Source organism: Peromyscus eremicus, chromosome 13 (assembly GCF_949786415.1).
Source record: "Peromyscus eremicus chromosome 13, PerEre_H2_v1, whole genome shotgun sequence".
Lineage (NCBI taxonomy): Eukaryota > Metazoa > Chordata > Mammalia > Rodentia > Cricetidae > Peromyscus > Peromyscus eremicus.
The window spans coordinates 56419538-56434132 of record NC_081429.1 but is presented as its reverse complement, the minus strand read 5'-3'; the positions used below and the strand labels follow the sequence as shown (position 1 = coordinate 56434132).

Genomic DNA, 14595 nt, shown 5'->3' with positions numbered 1-14595 from the left:
TCAGAGTAGGACTAGCAAGGGCCAGCACCATAGGAACATGAACCATCACCGTTTCGCTCTGAGAGGTCAGACGACACCTGAATTCAGTATTGGAAAATCTGTCTGACCAAACTGTTGTGCATTCTTAGCTTATTGAAATTTTATTTAATCTCCATGGGAACTCTTGGTATCTAGATTAATTTGCTTTTAAAAATTACCAACAAGCAGGTATGGCTCACCTCTGAAGAAAGAGAAAATGTCTCTCACTGTCAGGATTAACAACTGTTTAATGCACTGACTGCTGCCCACGCTTTACATTTTACCCTTCTACCCAGACTAGGCACATTTTTCCACCAACAGGGCTGCATGCCTTCCACCGATCAACTGTTTGAATTCATTTTGTAATGTTGCTATCATGTACTTAAGCATTTTGTTATCTAATAAAGTAGTGTAAAAGTAATTTTTTATGCAAACTAAGTGAAATGCCCTGGAATATTAAATAAAGATAAATCATAAAATAAACAACTGCTGTTAAATCAGTAGGAGACTAGAAAATAAAACAGGTAAAATTGCACACAGATCCTGCCCCCAAACTGCTTCCCAGTTATATTTAAAATTGATGGCTTCCACCTAAAAGAAATGAAAGGGATTTAACATATGCTGTATTTGGGGCGAGGCTTAGGCATAAAAGCAAAACAAACTGGAATTCCTAGAAGCAAGAGACTAAGAGAGATGCTTTTGTTCCCAAACAAGACTGATGAAAAGAAAATGCCAGATGCCCACATTCTCTATGCTCAAGTCCATAATTAAGGGATTATGTGGGTTTTGTTTTTCCTTTTGCTTTGAGAGCTCCTTCACTTTGGCAGAGTTCTGTCAGGAGCCTCTGCTGGATTGGGGAGTGGAGGCGGCGGACAGATCTGCTCTGGCTCCAGCTCAGGATGCCCAACGACACACACCTGGGTAAGGAGAATGTTATCAAACAGCAGCTGGGTCTCCGACTGATCCTTAGTGATGTCGGCATTGGCGTTCATCCCAAAGATTTCTGGCGCTGGGATCAGTGGCAGGGTCTTCGTGTATTCGATGTAGCTTTTGTGCTGCAAAGATGAATGGCAATAAGTCAGGAGGTTAGGTGTCAGTTGTGAGGTAGGACTTGGCTCAGAGACAATGCTTTTCAGTCCTCAAGCCACAGAGAGAATGAGCTTGTGAGACTGCAGGCTGAACACTTTCCCTTTCCTTCAGCCAGGCCCCGGGCTAACAACAAGGAGGGCAAATTTTGAGAGAAAAAGGTAAGGTGCCATTCAGCTAAAATTTATTATTGTTATTATTGTTGTTGTTGTTATTATTATTATTATTATTATTATTATTATTATTATATTAACAGGAAAAGAGATTTCTGGCAATAAAATTTAGAAACTTGTCCTAGCAATGACAGCGGGAGACAGAAACGTGGGCAAGGATGAAGCATCAGTTCCGAGGATATCTTTGCTGGAGGCCAGAACCCCAGAAGAGAGTTCTGCATCCATTTTCTTGTGGTTGCTTAGAACTGAGCACCCCTGCCTAGAGGCTCTGTGAGGACTGACTGGAACTCAGAGGAGCCATCTGAATGCCTTGGGTTTGGACAACTGAACTCAGCAGCTCACTTCCTTTCCCATCCCTCAACTCCCTTGCTGCACAAGCCCTTTATATAGCTCCCAGACTAAGAGCTCATTGGCGGACATTCCCAGGGCCTCTACTTTATTTGTTCTTTTCTCTCCTTCCCTCCCTCTCTCCCTGTCTACAATCCTTCTTAAGGCCCTGCCTATGAATCTATAAAAACAAACAAACAAACAAACAAAAAAACCCAACCCTCTCTAAAAGCCAGAGGGGTCAACGACACCACAAGAAAACCCACAGAATCAACTAACCTGGGCTCCTTGGCCTCACAGAGACTGAACGGACAACCAGGGAGCCTGCATGGGACTGACTGAGGGACTCTGCATGTATGTTACAGCTGTATAGCTTGGTCCTCTTGTAGGACTCCTAACAGGGAACAGGGGCTGTCTCTGACTTTTTACTGGCTTTTGGGACCCTCCTCCTCATACTGGGTTGCCTTGCTCAGTCTAAATACACGGGGAGGTGCTTAGTCTCACTGCAGCTTGATGTGCCATGCTTTGTTGATATCCAAGGGAGGCCTGCCCTCTCCTGAACAGAAGCGAAGGAGGAGTGGATTGGGGAGTAGGCAAAGGGGAGGTTGCTGGGAGGGGCCGGGAGGAGAGGAGGGAGGGGAAACTGTGGTAGGTATGTAAAAAAAAATAATAATAAATCATAAAAAAACCCACAAAACCCTAAAACTCACCCTCTGTAGTCTGTGAATTTCATTCTCCAAATTTGAAAGACAAGACCCTAGAAGCCACTGGCTCAGAGCAGTTTGGGTGGCTATCAGTTTTCCAGGACCCTGGTCTCTTAAAACATGCTCACTAAGAGCTGAGAAAGGCTCTGTCACTGTCCAAGACACCCCAGTATTTCTGTATTGCTAGACAAATTTTGTATTACATTTTTCTGGTGACTTCTGTTGTGAGTGTGGAGACAGGGCCTCACTATGTAGTCTGGCCTTGAACTCTGTTTTTTGTTTTTGTTTGTTTCTTTGTTTGAGACAAGGTTTCCCTGTGTAGCCCTGGCTGTCCTGGAACTTGCTCTGCAGACCAGGCTGGCCTCGAACTCAGAGATCCACCTGCCTCTGCCTCCTGAGTGCTGGGACTAAAGCTGTGAACCACCGTGTCGGTGTGCCCTCCACATTCACCTTGCTGGTGACTATTCTTACTATGATTCTGTTGAGAGTTTCTCATAATTAAAATAATCTTTTTTGATTTATTCCAGTTGACTCTCACCATGGAAAATACACCTAGAGTTAGGAATAAAGTTTATCTAAGTGTTGCTATCCCGAGATACCCATCATTCACATTACACATCTTTTTATTCATATGTGCACATATTTCATATTTATGTGAACATGTATCAAAATTTATCTTTTTTTGAGGCTGGAAAGATGGTTCAACAGTTGAGAGCACCTGCTGCTCTTGCAGAGGACCAGGGTTCAGTTCCCAGCACCCACAGCAGGAAGCTCACAACCACCTACAACTCCAGTTCCAGGGGAATCTCACAGCCTCTTCTGGCCTCTTCAGGCATCGCACACACATGGAGCACTTACATATAGGCAAGACACTCATAAACATAAAAATGAATAAATGTTTTAAAAAAATCTTACAGTGAAAGGTCATGCTTCACCACTGCTCATGTAATCATACAGAAACATCCAGGAACGGATGGCCATGGAGGTCTCATCACTAGGAGTTTTATGGTGCGGGTCCTGTCACATACATATCCCTTATTAACACCCGACAACTCATCACGATGGGTCTTGTTATCCCCAGCATCAGCCTAGCAGATGATGGGCTGGAGTTATCGGGATTTTGCATGTCTCTCATGCATGTGGCCATGGGTCCACCCTCAGTGCATGTTATTTGACCTTAGGGATCAGATAAGAAGTGACTGGAGTATGCTAGAAAGCCTTTGAAAGAAACTATGTGCTATTTATTATTCTGAAGGCAGTCCATGGGGCTGGTTGAGCGGAAGAGAGCGGTGGCCTTGAGCCACAGGTGGGTCTCGTCTTCCGCTCTGGCGGCTTCTGACGGGCTAATCAAACTTAATGAATCTGCTTCCTTGTTTGTGAAGGTATGAAAGAATGACACAATGTTATTTGATGCTGCACTGAGATCATAACTTAGCACTAACTAAAAATAACTGTGACGTAAATGTTAATGATTACCGCTAATATTTTATGACCCCCATCGTGTGTACATTCATTTTAATTGTGACCAAGTCTTTTCACCCAAACACCCAGCCCATGATGACAGAGTTTCAGGTCACTAGGGAAACTGTCCCACATCACAGTGAACAGGAGATTCCTAACTCGCTTTGCACGTTGTGTGTGAGCTGTTCCTACCTAACTTAGAAAATCAAGACGAGGATGAACCACCAAATTAGAAAGTCTGGTGGGAAATCACCAGTGAAAGCTATGGCGCCGGCCCTCCGGCGTTAGTTTTCTCAAAGGGGGAATACTTACATCACCCGAAGGAAGGGGGCATACTTACGTCGCCGGAAGGAAGGGGGCATACTTACATCACCGGAAGGAAGGGGGCATACTTACGTCGCCGGAAGGAGGGACGTAATAGATGCCACTGGAGTCAAACTTGTAATCTGCATTTTGAACTAAGTCCGTGCAGAAGAATTTGTTCAGAATGCTGCGCAGAGTGCGCCGGTCCCAGTCGTCGGTTACGCGGCCTCCGTAATTGCACTCCCCGGTCATGTACCGCAGAGCGTCGTAGGGAAGTTCCTAAGGTGGAGGGTTGCAGTCACCAGCCAGTTAGGAACACCGGTGCCCCACGGGGTGGCACGGTGTCCGTGTTTGGCTACCATCGTCCGGCTAAACGTCTTCCTAAAAGCTCGCGAGAACATAATCTCTTTCCTGTCCTTTCCTGCAGCTTTCCCCGGGATCTTCCTCTTCGCCTTAGTTCATTTCCATTCAGCTGGTGCTGAGACTAAAACTGCTGTATTCTGTTGTGACTTACTTACTGTCCAACAATATAATTTGAATTAATAGTATTTTTAAATTACTGGTGAGGGTCTTAATTGTTGCATCTACTTATTAACGTTTGTCCTAACACAAGTCAAGAGTTTTCCTTCTCTCTTCATCGTTTAATATCTAAATCATTTCAATCTTTTTTCTTCCGTGGGTATTGTCTCTCTGCCATGCTCCCTATTGTAGTTATCAGCGTCACCTGCCTGGTCTCCCGCCTCTCTTTCTGTGGCTCCCATTTGGTGACTAAAATGGAAGGGGTAGAAATACAGTATCAAGGCCATGCGGGGAGCAGGTTCGCTGCTCTGCCTCTGGGAGGATGCTGCAGGCTCCCTGGCTTTTGGTAACTCCAGGTGTTTCTTGCCTTGTGACAGCCTGACTTCATCATGCTTCCCACGTCACAAAGCTGTCTTCCTGTGCGTGTGCACAAGACCTATCTTATTGGATACCTTCTAAGCATGATGTCAGCTGTTAGTTTCTGTAGATATTGGTCATGTTTTGATTGAGAATGGCCCCTGTAGGCCCATATATTTGAATGCTTGGTCACCAGGAAGTGGAACTGTTTGATAGGATTAGAAGGATTAGGAGGTGTGGCCTTGTTGGAGGAAGTGTGTCACTGGAGGGAGGGCTTTGAGGTTTCAAAAGCCCATGCCAAGTCCAGTCTCTCTCTCTGCCTCTTGGCCTACAGATCAGGATGTAGCTCTCAGCTACCGCTCCAACCTCTGAAACTGTAAGCAACCTGTAATTGAATGCTTTCATATATAAGAGTTGCCATGGTCATGATGTCCCTTCACAGTGATAGAACACTGACTAAGACAATATTTCTTTTCATGTTTGCCAAGTTCCTCTCTATACCTAGTTTGCTGAGAGTATTTTTATCACTCATGAATGTGGGATTTTGTCAAATGCTGTTTTCTGTATCTACTGATAGGATCATGAATGCTTTAAATTCTCTTTAGCAGGTTGGTATGATTTGATTTTTTAAGTACTAAACTGAACTTGCATACTTACATATTTTAATTAACTCCTCACTATAGACTATATTTTAAGGTAGACTATATTATCCAGATATTCAAGTTGCTAACTACAAATGTTCCTCCCTGGTTTTGTATAATTATTGTAGCTCACATATGTTCTCCTCTGGTACTTTATTATTAGCTCCTCTCTTCTTGTAGGTGTTCCAAAAGAAAACAGTTCATCGAATTGATTCATTTGAATGTTTCTGCCACTCGAGCCCTCCATCTTTATTCACTTAGTTTCTTGTTTGCTTTTATGGAAATAGAACTCAACCCTCCCCATGTACAAGCCTAAATTAAAAGTTTGAAATTGTTGGGTTTTTTTTTATGTTCTATTGATAGATTTAATTAAAGATATCCAACTAAGTTTGTTTTGCCTTTTTGTTTTGTTTTGTTTTGTTTTTTCAAGACAGGGTTTCTCTGTGTAGTTTTGGAGCCTGTCCTGGAACTCACTCTATAGACCAAGCTGGCCTCGAACTCACAGAGATCCACCTGCCTCTGCCTCCCGAGTGCTAGGATTAAAGGCCTGCACCACCACCACACAGCTCCAACTAAATCTGAATATGATTCTGCTCAAATTCAGACAACTTGCTTTAGGCAGGGAAAGCTCTCTGTTCTTACAGGCATGTGCAGTGATTTACAAAAGTTTTCAAAGTTTCAAACTTGTTTAAATCCAGTTGACAATAGTAAAGAGGACATCCCATCATGCCCAGCGTTTGGTGTTCTGGAGAGAGGGAGAAAGAGGGAAAGTGGCGGGGGGATGAGAGTGGACTAGAAGGAGGGGAAAGGAAGAGGGAGGGATGGAGGGGGGAGGGATGGAAGGGGGAGGGAGAGGAGGGGGAAGAGTATTCTGAAAACTACTCAAGAGGCCGAGCATCTCAAGTTCAAGGTCTGCGTGGCCTACAGAGTAAGTTCAAGACTAGCCTGGGAAAGGAGATCACATGGTGTTTCATGGGGGATGGGGGGGCGAGGAGGAGAAAACACTGGTGTGGTAATGGATGCCCTCAATCCCAGCACCTGGGAAGCTGAGGCAGGAGAATTGCTGTGATTTCTAGGCCAGTCAGGGCCACATATTGAGACACTGTCTCAAAATGGAAACCAAATGATAACAAAGCCCCAGAGAGAATCAGAAAGAGAAGGATAACGTGAGCCTGGTGTCACATTAGGTAGGCTCTCTGGCTTCCTCCCAGAATCTATTCTCTTTAAATAGTTTTAAGTAGTTTATTTCTAGACAAAGAGTCTAAACTCAAAAATAAAAATTACATTTCACAAAACAAAAAAACAACAAAAAAAGAATTCATGCTCCAGAAAAGAAAACACCTGGCCATCCTCTTACCCTACCCCATTCCTAAGCCTGGCTGCCTTATAGTCTTTTCGTAATAAATACAACACCATTACTTTTCAAATCTCCACAGGTGGCTATGTGTCAAATTATATGATAAAAACCCAGGCTCTGTGTAGACAAACTGGCATCCTAACTATCCCCTAAAGCAGTTATAATTTCCTGCTATAATAAAGTACTGTTTAATAGGCTGTTGGGAACTACCTTGCAGTTGATTTTATAAGAGCAGAATTAATCAGAAGTCCCTGCTCCCTGTACCAATAGTTACAACATGATAAAGAGTGGACAGGTGATGTCCTTGCTGCGATGTTTATTGTACCTCATACTGGTTCAGAAACATGTGGAGTTGCTGCACACTGATCCTTAGATCGGTCTCATTGAACTCGTAAGGAATATTCCACCCCAGGGGTCCAAATTTTCGTCTCTCTTGTACCAAAGCATGAAAGAAACAGAGACCATAAAGCAATTTCTTGAATTCTTCCTGTAATGAGAAGAATTGTCCCATCACTTTATTTTTCTGTGAACATTGCATTAGACTTGCTATATTTCTAAACTCATATAATTAAATTCCTTTGCTTATAAATACTACGAGATTATTTCCATCCCCTAAATAAGTAAAACAGTGCATTTCTACAGGTACTTCAAGCAAAAATCTGCCCATTCATACTTCAGTCCAACCAGCACACATAGCTATGTACACTAGATTTCTAGGAAACAGCAAGTCCATCTAATTTGAATTTTATAGCATTTTTTTTTGGTGGGGGGTTTCCAGCTGAAACAATACAACACAAGAATTATGAACTCTATGTATAGTCCCAGGCCGCTGTTGAGAAAATTCAAAGTAGATAACTTGAAGAAAATGGGCAGCTCTCAAACTTTCAAGAATTCTGAGGATTATCAACAGAGCTTGAGGTAGGGCTGCGGAGTTTCTTCACACAAAGTAGCTGCTATGCTGGGAGTCTGCTTGCACCCTTTCTCCCTGGTGAAGGGCGTGGGAGGCAGTCATCCTTGCTAGCCAGGAATCAATGGGCCATCAGGGTGGGAGTCCCAGGGAGCAAGGGATACTGGTGAAGACAACGTGTATCATGTGGTAAGGAAAACTCATAGTAAGAACTTGTCTGAAGGGCACACTGGAGAGCCAGAAACAGAAGGGTCCAGACAGGGGCAGGAAGGGGAGGAGGGAGTATGTTGCCTCAAACCCATGCCCAGAACAGAAAGTTCCCCGCTGAGATCAGAAACGTCTGCCCCTTCCTGTCTCAAAACCTCTCCGAAGTAAATGGTATCACCAGCTGTGTCACGGGTTATGAAAAAGAGGATGCCAACTCCATCCTCTTCCCCTGACAATATGACCTGCCAACCAGAGACACTGGGTTAGAGCTTGGGGACTCCAAAGCCCACATTTTTAATAACAATGGAGTCATAATCAACATATTGTATTATATCTCCCAATTTCTGAATCAGGTTCTCCTTGCAACTGAAAGTAACTATAAGGATAATTTATGATTTAACAAAATCCGGGAAAATCACAGGGAGGTGTAAGTTTCATCCCACAGCATAATCAGTTTCCTTCTAGAACTTGAAAAAGAGATTGGGAAATGAGGAGAAAAATATAAAATCAAGCAAAAAGGAGAATGAGGGAGAATGAAAGGAACATATTTGGCAAACTAAAGAAACTGAATAAACATGCTTGTATAACTCTGAATTATTTTATATATATTGAGTCATTAATGAAGTTAATAGGTAATTGTCGGAAGCCAGAGGTCTCAATGTAAAACAAGAAACAACAAATGTGGAGAAGAGATACATTCAAAGCACTGGTACGTGTTCCTCCCTTCTAAAGGGTGTGTATGACATATGCGTGTATTTGTATGTCTATATATTTTCTGTTTTTTTTTTTTTTTTTCCCAGGTAGGGTCTCTCCATATAGTCCTGGCTGTCCTGAAACTCACTATATAGACCAGGCTTGCCTCAAACTCACAAAGATCTACCTGCCTCTGCCTACACAGTGCTGGGATTAAAGGTGTGTGCACCACACCTGACGAAGAACAGACTCATCTTTTGGTTCTGTGAAAAGGAGTGGAACCCACGGCCAATGCTCACTACTGTTCTGCTGCACTAAGGACGAGTACTCTTTTCTCCTCCCAGCTTGATTCCTGAGGAGTCAAACAGCATGGGCTTTCAAGTCCCAGCTTTAGGAATTATGTGATAACAGCTCTTGCTTTTTCGTTTAGGATGTTCCATCCAGAATCATCTTGTGCCTATCTTGATCCTGTCACAGAGCCAACCATTTTTCTGAAGAGCCCTGCTTATTTTGAGTGGTGAATGGTATTAGGGACCACAGTGGATGTTAGATGAGTTCTTGGTACCTGAAAATATAGACCCATGGCATAGATATTAAATGTATTTGGAGGGGGAACAAAATGACAAATTAAATGGTGTAAAAATTAACAGTAGGTGAAAATGGAGGACACAGTTTGCTCATTATACTATTTTATATTTTCAACTTTCCTATAAATATAAAACCATTTTCAAATAAAAAGTTAAAATGTAAAGTTGTAGTGTTGATATGAGATTTCATGAGATTTTATCTTGGGTTAGAGCTGTGCTTCATAAATGCCTCTACCTCTAAAATGTGATTACTATGGGGGAGACCCTTTAATGTAGAAGAAAGGGAAGGTTAAGTGACACTTTCCAAAGGGGCTCTGCCCAGCCTGTCATATGGAGAGATGCCCTACACCTGGGTGGGAGTCACCAACTCTCACTAAGCCTCATCAATGCAAAAGCCAGCCATACACAGGTCTCGGAGGCTCGGGACAAGGTTGACTCAATTCTAAATGTGTATGTGAATCAATCTCAATCTCTCTTTCTCTCTTCCCTTTCTCTCTCTCCCTTCCTTCTTTCTTTTTCTTTCTTTTGTTTGTGTGTCCAAACTTTTGCTTAATGAAAACCCTTTAGTTTTAGAGCTTTCTCTTGATGTGCACTGAAATAATGTCCAGACATCAAGACAGTAAGCTTTTGAATGCCAAAACTTACCAGGGTTCGTAGTGCCTCATATAAAAGAGCCCTTCCATTTTTAATTACGGCAAAACACCGTGAAACAATTTTAGGTCACAGACATTCAGATAGAATTCCAATCACGAAAACAGTGGGTGTTTTCCCTGCCTGCCTGATGGCTCCAGAAAAGACCCTTATGAGTCTCATCAATCGAGAAGGAAAATCATTTTGGCTCTCATTATGGTTATATGGAGGAAACGTTTTTATGTTTTAATTTAGAGAGATGATTCCAGACAGCAGAGGGCTCAGTTCATATCCTGGAACAAGTTCTCCAGCCTTGCAGATTTGCGCTGGGAATGGCTTACAGCTGACTTTCTCAACAGAAGCCTACATTATTAATGACACCCCATAATATCTCAGCTGAGCAGAAATGGGGCTGGTGGTAAAATTAAAATAAAATATTAATAAAATTGACTTCAGCACAGTCCATAATCAGTAATCAAAACCAGCTGTGCTGCAGAGCAGGGGGCCTGCGTAATGTGTAGTTTCACTCTGTGCACACATCCGTGATCGCCAGGGGCCACTTGAAGTGCTTTACAGGGCTGAGGTGACAGGACTTGGCCATCACTAACCGGCTTTTTGCAGCTGCCAAAGAATTCGGGGTCGGAGATGGGGTCCATGAGGTACGAGCGGATGATGTTGGCCCGAAGTCCTTTCGGGGCCTCGTTAGTCATTTTCACTCCGTTCTGCAGGACCGACACGGGGAAATTTGGAGATGGGTAACTAGTCAGCCAGATCCGGAAGTCCGGGTGTGTAGATTCTGTGCTTAACTCCTGCGAGAAAATAAATCAGAAACAAAAGTGTGAATAAGTCTCAAGGATCATCATCTCAATGCATATAAGGGACAGTCTGGAAATAAGAGGAAACAGCTACAAAATCATGATGGAATTGTTGCAATTTAGGCAAAAGCTCAGAATTCATTTCTGTCTGTATCGCCACACTTCACTGAGAAGGCCCAGAGCTTAGTCATTCTCCTGATAACATTAATTCACAGGACTACACAGTTACAGAGGTGCTAAGTAGTTCAGAGTTGGCTCAAAGACTAAAGCCTTCCTAAAATGTTCATGTCTGCACTGATGTTTCTGAAATATTTACAAAAATAATTCTTTGCTCAGGGCTAGATTAAGACTAACCCCCTCCTCTTGCTGCAGCTAGATTTGGGAGTATATGATTTACTCAGACAAATCAACATTACATCAAGCTGGAATCATCTGTTTAAGAGAGAAGGGTGTTTTAAAGGGTAAGAGCTGATGCAGTATCCTGAAGCAACAGTATTTATCACTATTAGCTTTATCAGGCCTGGACACTGGAGGTCACAGAATCTTCCATTAGCACTGTGATGTTAAGGCCTTGGAATAACCATTGCAGGCCTCATCACTGCTGTAAAAATTAGAATTTACTTCCATCTTGTGCCTGTTCCTCCAGGCCAAGGACATTCTGACACACTGAATGGGCCCTCCCCTCTGTAAAGGGGTGTCTGCTACGGCCTGGCTGTGTGTCTTCCTCGACTCTTCCAGGTAGAGTTCTCAGTGTGAACCCATCTTTCTTGTGGTACAGCTGCGATGTTAGCTTGTGCAGCCTGTCACAGGACAGAACGGATATGAGGCACTTGGGTGGAATGTATATCAAAAGGTAGGCGGGGGAGGCGCACTCCAGTAAACGTCTATCTGCATGTTTACCTCACAAACTTTCTCAAGCGTTGGCATCCAGGAGGTGGCAAGGTGGCAGTTTTGGAGGACAACCCATGTTCCATCCTTGATAGCTTTTTCTAACATCTTCATAGCAATGGGCCCTTGGCCTTGGCCAAGGGATAGAGAGCTAAGTTTTGAGCCCCCATAGCCCTGTGAGCAAGAACGACAATGTCATTTAGTGCCACAAGTTGGTTCAAACAGACACGACCTGAACACACTACCAGCACTTAGATGAAATAGTGTGGGAATGATCGTGCTAATAAGAGAAAAAATACTCTTAAGTTTTTTGGCTGCTGATGTAAGATATAGAAAATAAAAGTATTAAAAGGACTTTTAATACAGGAGTATACTAAGGGACACAGCTGTCACTTAGCAAGCTCTAAAACACACGAAATACGTTTTTTTTTAAATGAATATAATGGTAAAATGAAAATATGAACTGTCAGATTAACCTGCCCTGCCACCCCGAGCGAGCTCGTCAGTTCCTTTGGATACTGATTCAACTAGGAGAAGAAAAGCATTAACCACTGACTCCCAGGCAACAACCTCCGTAAGAAACTCTACGAGAATGTTTCCCCGGCTCATTTGTGGCTTCTGGATCTCCTCATTTTGGGGGTAGCTGTCACCAGACTTCCGGGAAGAGTCCTCCAGTGACAGGAGCAGCGGAAGACCGGGTCTTGGGCCCTCTCCAATTGATCATTGCTTACAGTCACTAACCCCGTGGGGGGGAAAAGTAGAGGTAGTAATTGGCGACCACGCAGAAGCATGGCAGAGAACGACTGCATTGCCCAACACAGCCGAGACGCAGAGGAAGCGGAAGAGGTCAGAGGATACCAGGGCAGTGTAGATTCGCAGAGAGAAGGCCCCCGGGTGATTGACACTCTGAGCTGCCTCCACTACTTCGGCTCTAGGTCGGCCACTGTGTTTCTTATCGGATACCCAACACACTCTGGCCCAGCTGGCCGCCGGTTTCCTTTTTGCAATTCTCAAGGCAATTCTCCGCAGCCCAGCTGAGATGGCCTCGTGAACGAACGGGGCTGTGCTGCTACTTGGAGCATCGCCATCTTTCATCACGGCGTCCACAGCTCAACACTTCTGTGACAAGCAGTGAGCGCTGTATCAGACAACCATAGCACTCATGCAAAAACTGGGTTATTCAAGTATAAAGTGACCCAGGAGAGACTACTTTAGTCTCAAAGTCACGTGTCTTTTAAGAAGCTACCCTCTGTGTTCTAGTATCCCTCGCTATGAAATGGAGATGCCGTCATTTATCTCAAAGTCTTCTGCAAAATTTCAAAGAGAAAACACTGGTAACATTTACTACCAAAGTTCACTAGGTCGTGACCTTCATGAAACGTTGGTTTTGGAAACTGCCATAGTGTTGCCACAAAAAGTTGTTTAGATTTTACCAAAATGAGGAAAACCAACTCAGAAACACACAGTCACCTGCTCATTACTTTCTTCTAGACAGTGTGGCATAAGAACAGTTATTACAAATTAACTTGAATATGTTTTTAAATCTCGTACAAGTGTGGATCATCGAACATACTGTGCTGGCAAAGTGGTTATAATGTAAAGTTGCTCTGGAGAGCCAAAGAGATGAGGGAGAGGGGCAAGAACAGAAGGTGTACCCTGGAGTAACTGTCTGGACTTGAATGGAATCAACCAAGCTCACGAACGGTCATAAATACTGCGGAGAAAAGTAAAAAATGTCCAGGCTGGTCCTGAACTCATGATCCTCCTGCCTCCTCCTCCTCCTTCAGCAAATCCTAGTGGCGTGTGCCACCACAACCAGAAAGCCCCAATTTGAGTATCACATGTTGTCTAGAGAGCTACATTAATGGAAGTACTGCCATTAAGTCATTTTCTCGGGATTCTGTCAAGGTTCAGACTCCCAAGCCCTTCCCATGGCGGGGTGACAACTTCCACCTTTCCTCTCAGCCTCTAAGACTTTGGCTACAGCAAAAAAAATTACTGTTTTAAAGGAGAGCGACGGTGTCAGGTGACTTCATCGGCTGAAAGGTACCTGGTCATCAGCGAATTTCAGAAGAGCGGCCATGGGATCCGCTCCCGGCGAGAGCACAAAGATCAGCGGAGCGCAACAGTTGCTGTCCCCAAACGCCTTGGCCAAATCGAAGGGGGGCGGCTCAATGAAGGCGCGCCCCAACTTCTTGATTATGAATTCCTGCAACATGGGAATAACCTAAAAGGGACAAGAATATATTTGAAAGAACAGTCGAAATCTTCCGGTTTCAAAACAACACGATTGCTGGGTTTGCTGGCACACACCTGTGATCTCAGCCCTGGGGAGTCTGAGGAAGGAAGTTTACAAGTTCAAAGCTGGGCAGGGCTACATCGCAAGAGCCTGCCTCAAAACCAAACAAACCAGACTCTGGCTAAAAGATAAGCTGCTAAAAGGGGGAGATCCAGGGCATTACTGAGGATAGAAAAATAATGACACATGATTTAAATAGTCACTAATGACTAATATGAGCCACCAAATTCAAAGACACTTTAATTTCTTTTAATGAGTATCCAAGACATGGAGAAGAAAAGAAAACTGTTTTTTAAATTTTTTTTATTATATTGCAATTATATTATATCATTTCTCCCTTCAAGTCTTCCCATAAACCCTTCCCTGCTCTCTTTTAAATTCATGACATCTTTTTTCATTAATTGTTGTTATATGAATGTGTGTGTGTGTGTATGTATTCTTAATCACAACCTGCTCAGTTTGTATAATGTTACTTTTATATATATTTTCAGGACTGACCATTTGATATTGGATAACTGATGTGCTCTTCCCTGGGGGACACTATTTCTCCCACCCTCAGAACTTCTTTGTCGCCTTTAGTTCTTTGTGCAGGGTTGAGGCCTTGTGGTTTTAAAACACTGTAT

General features: G+C 43.4%; 1 protein-coding gene across 1 annotated transcript in view; it reads right to left on the bottom strand.

Annotated features, from left to right (window-relative positions):
* Dnah7 (dynein axonemal heavy chain 7) overlaps positions 1-14595 on the bottom strand; it is a 255152-nt gene that overhangs the window by 22651 nt on the left and 217906 nt on the right. The window contains exons 55-60 of the mRNA XM_059278864.1: positions 13724-13900; positions 11686-11847; positions 10579-10779; positions 7272-7433; positions 4166-4351; positions 936-1073 (exon numbers count right to left, since the gene is read on the bottom strand). Coding sequence (XP_059134847.1) covers positions 936-1073; positions 4166-4351; positions 7272-7433; positions 10579-10779; positions 11686-11847; positions 13724-13900 — 1026 coding nt within the window. The remainder of the gene's footprint in view (positions 1-935; positions 1074-4165; positions 4352-7271; positions 7434-10578; positions 10780-11685; positions 11848-13723; positions 13901-14595) is intronic.